Source organism: Ovis aries, chromosome 5 (genome assembly GCF_016772045.2).
Source record: "Ovis aries strain OAR_USU_Benz2616 breed Rambouillet chromosome 5, ARS-UI_Ramb_v3.0, whole genome shotgun sequence".
Taxonomy (NCBI): Eukaryota; Metazoa; Chordata; class Mammalia; order Artiodactyla; family Bovidae; genus Ovis; species Ovis aries.
Window position 1 is genome coordinate 14,196,259 of NC_056058.1, and position 9,146 is coordinate 14,205,404.

Genomic DNA, 9,146 nt, shown 5'->3' on the forward strand with positions numbered 1-9,146 from the left:
GGGGGTGCCGCCCTCGCCCAGGGAGGAAGGGTTCGAGGTGGGGTGCTGTCTACCTGCTGATGGGAAGCAGGGCAGGGCCCTCCAGGATCAGGCCCTCAGGCCGCAGAGAGACTGGCCTCTCAGAGTCCAGAACTGGCTTGGTGGGGTGAGGGTGGGGCAGGTGCCTGCCCTGGCCTGGAGCCCAGCTGCCCCACCTCCCACACGAGCCAATCCAGGGGTGGAGGGGGGCGGAGCGCTGACTTGGCAAACCCCTCAGGCACCTGGGCAGCAGGAGAGGGCAAGCAGGAAGGAGGCTCAGACCAGGATGTACAAACACAAGCTTCATTGAGGGGAGAGGCAGAGTGGGCAGGGGCAGGAGTCAATCTTCCTTCAGGCTCCCGAACACAGCGGCTGGCACGCTCTGCTGCTCCAGGCGCACCTCTGGATGGGGGTGGGGTGTGAGGAGGACTTGGTCACTCTCTGGGAGCAGTTCTCGCCCCCACCCTCTACCCTACCTGGCCCACTGGCCCCTCACCGTTGGGCTCCAGGTCCATCTCATCCTCATCCTCGTCCTCGCCCAGCTCAATCTCCTCTGGGTTGGCCTGCTGGGCCAGCTCAGCCAGCTCCTCCCGGGAGGCGTCACTCCTGGGGCAGGCAGGGGCCACACTGCTCAGCCAGGCCCGGCGGCCCCCCACCTCCCGGTGCCTCCCCTCCTGAGAGCTGGCTGGCTCCGAGCCCCAGCCTCAGGGCGACCCCCTCACCTCACAAACAGGATCTTGCTCTGGGCCCTTGAGGGCTGGTCCCGCTCCGCCTCTGCCGCCAACTGCTCGGCACGCTGCTCCAGCAGTTTCATGTCATCCATACCGCTCTGCCCCGGGGCCAGGTCGGACACTGGGGGTGGGGGCAGGGAATGGGAGGTCAGACACCGTGCGGACCATGCCTGGTTTGCTCTGGGTGCTGCTGGGCACCCCCAACGTGAGCCTGAGGCCCCGGTCCCCCAGGGAGTTCCCAGCCTGAAGCATGGGGGACAGGGTGAACCTTGACGCTCTGACCTGGGAGGCCAGCGCCCACAGCAAGGGCTTGCTCACCAGTGCCCGTGGCGCTGCCCGACACCTTGAGCATCTGCGAGGCCATGAAGTTGACCTGTGTGTTGTACGTGGCCTGCACGCTGCGGCGGATCCGCAACATCTCCCGGATGGTGTCCTCATTGCCATGCCGGACCTCAAAGTCCTTCCACGTTTGCCAGAAGGCCCCGGTTGTCTGCAGAGAGGGTAGCAGGAACGTGAGCTGGTCAGCTTGGCCACAACCTCCCACCCCCCAATCCCTCCCCAGGCTCAGGACCGTCCCTACCCGGGGGTCGCAGATCTGCGAGCAGAAGCTGTATATGGCCCGGGCGCGGTCGATCTCCCCGAGCTTGCACTCCATGTCAGCAAACCGCAGGCACATCTCCCGGGCATGCTCATCAGACAGCACCTGGTGGGGTTGGGACGGGTCAGGGAGGCTGGGATGGGGGCGGGGGTGCACACACCCCTCTTTGCACACTAGGCTGGCCCCTGGGCAGTGAGCCGGCCCTCTGCCACACACACACAGGCTCACTCAGATTCCCTGCCTGCAAGACCCTCTTCTTCCCCCCTTGCCCTCCACCCCCTCACGCGGGCACCTCAATGGCCTTCTGATAGATACTGCGGGTGTGGGTGACCCCGTAGATCTCAGCCGCCCGCTTGATGTAGATGTTGAACATGTCATACTGCTGCGCGGGCTCCACAGCCCTGGTGGCACGCTCATACACTGCCATGGCGTGTCGCGCCAGGCCCCACTCTTCTTCCAGCTGCGCGTACAGCAGGTACAGCGCTGCGGCAGAACGAAGGGAGGTGGAGTCAGAGGTCAGCGGTTGGGCCCGGGATGCGTCCCCACCCCCCAAGACCATTTGGCCCCCCTTACTCTTGGCATATTTGGGAGGGCAGCCATCCAGCGCCTGCTCAAAGAGGTCGCGTGCCCGCTCCAGCTTGCGGCCCCCGTAGCGGGCAATGAACTTTGTCAGGTAGGTACTCCAGATGTCCGACACGTTGGGCCACTTGAACAACGAGATGCCGCGCTCGTATGCCTGCCCAAGGGAGTGCTGTGTGTGAGCCCTCAGCAGGAGGACCCCTCACGCCCATGTCCCCTTCTGGCTCATTCAGCGGGCCCCTGGCCTGCCTGCCTCTCCCTCCTGCTCCTCCCCGTGATCACACAATCAAAACCCAGCCTGGCGGCTAGTGCGTGGCCTGTCTCCCTCTATAGGCTGCCAGGACCCTAGACAGAGCTGGACTAGGACTCACTAAGGTAACTCAGCAACTTTACGGCTGAAAATGGGAGTAGATCCTCAGCTCCACAGACACTGAAGCCTGAGGAGAAAGGTCACACAGGCAGGGGCAGGCCTGACACTCAGAGGCGGCACTCACGTGTGTACAACAGCCCCCCGTGTCCCCGTGCCCTCCCCAAATTCAAGTCGAAACCCTAGCTCCCAGTACCTCAGAGCAAGACTGTTTGGAAAAAAATTTTACAAGATGTAACACAAGTTAAAACGAGATGACTAAGGTGACCTCACTCCAACACAACTGACATCCTCATGAGAGCAGAGGTAGCCACGCCAGAACACCACGGAGAGGCGAGCTCTGCAAGCCAGAGGGAGGGGGCTCTCGGAGGGAAACGGCCCTGCCCACACCTTGATCTCAGACTTCAGGCCTCCACGACGAAAAAAACGCACCTCTGTGGGTTAAGCCGCCCAGTGGGTGGTTAAGCCTCCACCTTGTGGGGTGGCCTGAGCACACGAACACAGTGTCCCTGACACCTGGGTGGGGACCCCCGTACCTTGAAGCTCTCCTCAAAGTACTTGTGCTCCTCCAGGAACATAGCGTAGTTAATGACGATCTGAGGCGTGGCGATGCGCAGGTCCAGGATGCGGTCATACACTGCCTTGGTGGACTGCGGAGCGGGGACAGGGCGGCATACCCCGGGGGTGGAGTCAGCCCCCTTCCTCTCCCCAGGGAACGCTTCCCATTCCCCCACCCCATCCCAGGGACTCCGCTGCAAGGTGCAATCCCACCCACCCCGTTCCAGGGACTCACCTGGAAGGTGCCGAGGCTCTCCTCCAGGTCGGCCAGCATGGACCACACCTTCAGAGACTTGTACACACGGTTCTGCACAGGCTCTGAGCCATCAAAGTACTCAGCGCGCCGGGCAGGCAGCGCTGTCGCCTTCTGCAGGAGCAAGGACAGCAGGGGTAGGTGCTCAGGGGGCGTCCGGAACCCTGACTGCACACCCTGCAGCACCCAAGCCCGCCTATCCCACCCCTCACCTGCCCATCCCACCCCTCACGGGCCTATGCTCACCCGCAGAAGTCGCAAGGCCTGATCATAGTTCTCATGCCGGAGCTCCAGCTCGCCACACTCACACCACACACTGGCCAGGTCGTCCACCTGCTTGAAACTCACCTTGGTGGCTTTCTCCAAGATGACTCGGGCCTGCGGGGCAGGCAGAGGCCAGGCTGAGACCCCGCCCACCAAGAGGGGTGGGGCAGAGGACTCATAAGACGTCCATACGCGACACCCACACTCACATTGACACCCACACTCACATCGTCCAGCTGCCCGTTGTCCTCGTAAAACTTGGCAAATGCGACCCACAGCGTGTGGGGCTTGCCGGTGGCCTTGAAGGGGTCCACCGTCTGCACAGCCTCCGTGTACGTATTGATGATCTGTGCGGGAAGGGCTGGGTCAGGCTGGGCGGGGACCTGGTGGGGAGGGGCGGGCCTCGGAGGAGGGCGGGGCGAAGACAGGCGCTGGGGGCGGGGCCGTCACACACCTCCCGGGGGCGGCCCTGGTGCAGGGCCACACGCTTGTGCCACTCGTGCACGTGGTGCGGGTTCTGGCGCAGCAGGACACTGTTGAGGAGCAGGGGCCGCCGGCTGATGAGCTGTTCGAAGCGGGCCAGGCGTAGCTCCAGGTCTACGTCGTCTGGGAAGTCGGGGCAGGGTGGAGGGCGTCAGTTCACTTACCCAGGGCACCTCCTGCTCGCAGCCGGTCCCTAGCCCCACCCGCCCCCACTGTCCATCTGAGCACTCCCTCCCCGAGCTGCCCCAGGGCCACCCTGAACCCACACTTGCGCAGGGTCCAGGCTACCATGGAAACCCTTCAATCCCACCCCCCCACACACCAGCCCTCCTTCCCTGCCAAGCTCTGGCCCAGGCCCCCTCTCCACCTCGCTGTCTACCTTGCTCTCCCTTCCCACCAGCGTTCAACCCAAGCCCCATTTAAAAGTGTCCCCAGTCCTAGCAACCCACCCACTCACACTCCCCTGCTGCTGTCCTCTGACCCCAAGACTCACTCACTCCCAAGCAAGTCACTAGGGACTCCTCTCCCCCAGCTCACCCTCCTCCTCCCTCCCCAGCTCCGAGGCGGTCTCCATCTTCGCTGCGATCATACTCTCTTCGAATTGGGCGTAGCTGTCGAACACCTGGGTGAAGTCCCGCACGGTCATCACAGTCCGGATGGCCTCCTCGTACACGTCCCGAGCCTGCAGGGAAGGGAAGTGGGGGAGGAGGGTGTAAGGAAAGTGCAGGGGAGAGGCGTGTGTGCCCACCACAGAGAGCCTAGGCATCTGACAGAACCGGCCTCTGAGCACCCGTCCCAAATCAGAATCCCCGCAGGGTACTCCCTGGGGCCTGCCCAGCCCTGCCAGCACCCAACAATGGTTGGAGCTCTCCCTTCCCCTCTTCTGCCAGATGATCTGGGGACCTCGGCTCCTCATCAGTAAACAGCGTGACAGCTCCTCGTGTAGTAACCATGGGGCTCAAGTGAGATACATGGCGGCCCAGCCCCCATGGGACCCAAGGGGGGACCAACCACCCTGCCTGGACCTGAACCTCAGCAGGCCACGGAGGGCTCACCTGTTGCTACAAAGTGCCCCTCACACCAGTCTGACCCCTCTTTCCAGCACACATTCTCCCAGTCATCCCCCAAACCCTGAGGGGACGGGTAGTATGAAAGGAAAGTGGTGGGAGGCCCCATCACTCTGCCCCTGCCTGGCCCGTCTCTTGCTGCTGGCCCCGGCCTATGCGGTCCACTCAGTGTCAGCCTGAAGGGTCTTTGTATTTTTGTAAAATGCACAGCTGGTCAGGCCTGTGTCCTGCTCACGGCTGGCTAACTGGCAGCTCCCTGTAGCGGGACACAGTCGGCCCCTTCTTGGCCTGCAGGGCTCCCTCTTCCCCCAGGCCTGCACAGCCCCCTCTGGGCCCCAATCCACCCTCTTGCTCTGATGGCCCCTGGCCCACCCCCTCCCCTCCCTTGCAACCTCAGCCAGCTCCTCCAGGGACCTCTCAGAGCCCCCCCACATGGCCCCCATCCCCAAGCTTGCCACTCCACTGTCACAAGGAGAGCAGCAACGTGAACAGATGGCAACACCAGCACCTCAGCAGGGACCCTCACACCAAACTCACACCAAACCCCGACTCCAGCCTGAGTCCCAATAGGTGGGAAGGCAACTGTCACTCTCAAAAGTTCATTCTCAGGAAACTTCAGCAAACGAGGACACCCAAGCTAAAACAGGTCCAAGGCTACCACCAAGGAAAACTAGGTCTCGCTGGTTCAAGGTGGGTGCGCTCGCTGGCAGGGCCAGTCTGCCTCGCCCCACCTTAAGGAAAGCACGTGCAAAAGTGTGCACTAGCAATACACTGGCACGTGTTTCCTGCCCATATGCACGTCCACAGGTGTCCCCAAAGGCTGAGTGCTGGAGGGAGGTCCCGCCCTGCTCCCAGACCCCTGCCTGCCCAGGCACCTTCTCGAAGTGACCGCTACGGATGTAGTAGTCGGCCAGTGAGCACCAGAGCTTGCCCAGCTGGTCGGTGAAGCGGGTGAGGCCCCCGCGGATGATGGCGTCCACGTTGAGAGACTGCACCTTGTCAGGGTTCTGGGAGATGAGGTCACAGAGCTCGTGCCACAGCTGCGGGGCGAGGGAAAGTCAGCCGCGGCCCCAAGGGGCTGGCCCTCCCGCCCGGCCAGCACCCCAGGGCCCACCTGGTAGTTAGACTTGCCGGCCTTCGACACGAAGCGCTCGTCGTTCACCACGGTGGCCAGGCGCTGCGCCGCCTCGTCCAGCCGGTCGCTTGACTTGAGGTACTCGATATACTCCTCAGCGCTTTCGGGGCTCAGCTGGGCACCCACACACCACCGGCCGTCAGTGGGGCCACAGGGCCACCCCACCTCGGGTCAGCCCCCCACCACTGTCCTGGGCAGGAGCTAGTGCTGCACTTCCAGTCTCAGCCCCAGCCCTCTCCAGTCCAGGTCCAGCCCTCGCTGGTCTGGGTTAGACACCAGCAGTCCAGCCTGCACAGACCAGGCCTTGCTTTCATCATAAGCCCCCTACCTAAAACAGCACTGCACCAAGGACTTCACGATGCATTAGAGACTATAAATCTGGGGAAACCGCAGGAGGCCTCCATACCATCTGCCCCTCGACTCTCAGCCCTGCCTGTTATGTGTTTATCTCCTGTTCCCTGCCCTCTCACGGTTGCAGATTTACTCTGGTTTACGCAGTCAGGTCACAAGCATTTGTCTGCCAGGTGAGACTGAAAACTCCATGCAAGCAGGGACTGTCTTAGCCACGCTATCCTCAGAACCTGTATCCCAATGCCTGACGTAGAGCGGTTGCTCACAAACTCTCTGGAAATTGAACACAGAACTCACAAATAAAACCCTGTGTGTCTCCACGAGCCATGTTCCCACTTCCTGTCTGTCAGGGCAGACGGTGCCCCCAGTGAGCGCGTTTTTGGAAAGTCCTGACCTAGGGTACTGGCCCACCTGCCTGAACCTGGCCCCATCTTGCCCTTTTAGGGGGCTCACCTTGAGGAAGCGCCGGTAGCCCCGCACGGCAGTCTCAGGCAGGGGGTGTGAGCGCAGGAAGCGCAGGTACAGGGGCCAAATACGAGAGTGCTGGGTGATGGGCAATGCCCGGAGGGCCCGGTCAAAAGTTCGGCGTGTGTGCGTGACACGTCCCTGGTCCATTAGGAACTGGCAGTAATCCAGCCACAGCCGGGGCATCTGGAGGGGTAGGGAGAGGAGGGGCTGAGCTGCCAGCCTCACCACTGGGCCCCAGGATGCTGGATGTCCCCTGCAGCAGGACCCAGAACCACAGTGGCCCTGGAACTAAATCTCACTCAGCCCGGCATGCACAAAGGTCACAGAATTCCCACCCCTGCTCTGTCCACCTCCATGGACTCTGAGCCCCACCTCCCTACTCATTCCCTGGCCCAGCCATGCCCCCTCCCCACCTTGTGCATGAACACAAAGGCCCTCTCATGGCAGTTGTTGACATCTTCATAGGCGGGGTCGGTCACACAGCGATGCTTCACCTGCGCCCGGCGGGCCTTCAGGTAGCGGTACCAGAGTTTGTAGCTGGGAGTTGGAGGGAGGGGCAGTGACTGGTCAGCTTTTATGGACTCCCAGGACCCTTCCCTCTGCCCTATGAGACAAGTGCTAGGAGCAGGGGCCTGGGGAGAATGGCCAGGACATCAGGGAAGGTGTGCTCGGCAATTCCTGGGATGTCTACTCGCTGACACAACACCTAAGAGGGACCTGGGACCTACTAGCCAGTTCTGGTGTGATGGGATAAGATAGGGTGGGGCAGGGGGCGGGGGCAGGCAGGGCAGCTGCTGCCAATCTCACCTGCAGGGCAGCAGCTTGAGCGCCCGCTCATACAGCTGATTGAGCCTGGGCTTGGGGGCCCCCTGCTTGAACTCGATGTAGCGGAGCCAGCACTTGACGGAGAACTGGTTCCGCATGATCTCCTCCTCATAGGGGAGGTCCTCTTCCTCCTGCCAGGGCCGGGGTGTGGAGAAGGGACAGACCTGCTCTCAGAGCCTGCGCACAGCACCACTCCTACTGGGACCCCGACCCAGGTCCCAAATGCCACTGCTCACCCCTGGAGCCCAGTCACCTGGATACCAGGACTATGGACCAGATTTCTACCTCTCAGAATCTGATGACCTACAACGTGACCCAGACTATCAGACTCCTCGGTCACCGGGTTCCAGGCCAGGCATGAAACTATCACCCAGATATCACTCTCTTGGCCTTCCGAATCAAGCTATCCACTTTCTGGCCCAGGTCACCAGACTCTACAGACACCAAGGTTCTGGTCCAACGCTAGGCCTCCGCCCTAGTCACCAAGTCTTACCTCCTCAGAGCATGACTCCCCAGACACCAGACCTTTGGCATCTCAGGCTCCCACCAGCCAGTTTAGCTCAACTCTCCCCCAGAAGTTGGAAGCTAGATCCTTATCTCAGGAAGAAAGGTATGGACAAGTTCCCTAGCCTTTAACTCGAGACATCAAGAATAAATCTAGTGAAAATGCCACGCCTCTACTCCAAACACCAAGACTGACTCTCCAGGATTCTACTGGCCGTCGCCCACTCAGCTCCACATAACCAGGTCTTTACTTCTTTTCCCAAGACTCTCCCGGTCCAGACACCATGCCTTTATCCCAGAAACTACAACGCTCAGGACCAGACCTGGACCGTTACCCGGAACATTTAGATTTTACCAATGAAACCTGGACTAGTCACCATACTTTTACTTCAAACACCAGGCCTCTCAAAGTTTAGCTATAGGAATTTCCGTTCCCGCCCACACCCCGCGCGCTCCCATTTCCGCCCCAGATCCGGGATGCCAGCCCCTTAACTTCGACCATTTGCTCTTTACTGAGGTCACCTGGGCTCCGGCACCAGATCTTTGCTCCTGACCAGCCTGGTCCAGACATCACGAGCCGGTCTTCGGCCCGTAAGGGTCCTCCTGCTCTCAGACCGGCACAGTTTTAGCCTAAATACCCCAAGTGGCCAAGCCCCAATCCCCTGAGGTATCTAACCCCCGGTGCCCCTATGAATGCCACCCCCGGCCCGCCGCGGACTCACGAAGACAAGGTCCGGTCGCTCGGGCCTCGAGAGCCGCGCCATCACCACCATTTTCCAGGCTCTCCAGGTACGGACAGGAGTCGCGGTATGATGACGTCTAGGCCTAAAGGCCTGCTCTCTCGACCCAAACTAATTTCCCATTGGCTGAACTCTTCCCGATCATGCGCCAGGTGTTGTTGACTTTCCGTTCGACCACCCCAGCTACCGGAAGCAGAGGCGAGCG

The 9,146-nt window shown here is 61.4% G+C and overlaps 1 protein-coding gene across 1 annotated transcript; it reads right to left on the bottom strand.

Annotated features, from left to right (window-relative positions):
- Nucleotides 1–307: 307 nt before the first annotated feature.
- Nucleotides 308–8,994, bottom strand: XAB2 (XPA binding protein 2). Its single transcript, XM_004008555.5, has 19 exons — nt 8,924–8,994; nt 7,680–7,828; nt 7,286–7,409; nt 6,858–7,055; nt 6,033–6,167; nt 5,794–5,958; nt 4,389–4,533; nt 3,823–3,974; nt 3,596–3,715; nt 3,351–3,482; nt 3,087–3,218; nt 2,830–2,943; nt 1,921–2,083; nt 1,640–1,830; nt 1,330–1,452; nt 1,068–1,239; nt 741–870; nt 515–624; nt 308–420 (listed from the first exon to the last, which is right to left on the bottom strand). The coding sequence occupies exons 1-19, from the start codon at nt 8,972–8,974 to the stop codon at nt 359–361; spliced, it is 2,568 nt and encodes an 855-aa protein (XP_004008604.2). The 5' UTR covers nt 8,975–8,994; the 3' UTR covers nt 308–358.
- Between the last annotated feature and the right edge of the window lie 152 nt (nt 8,995–9,146).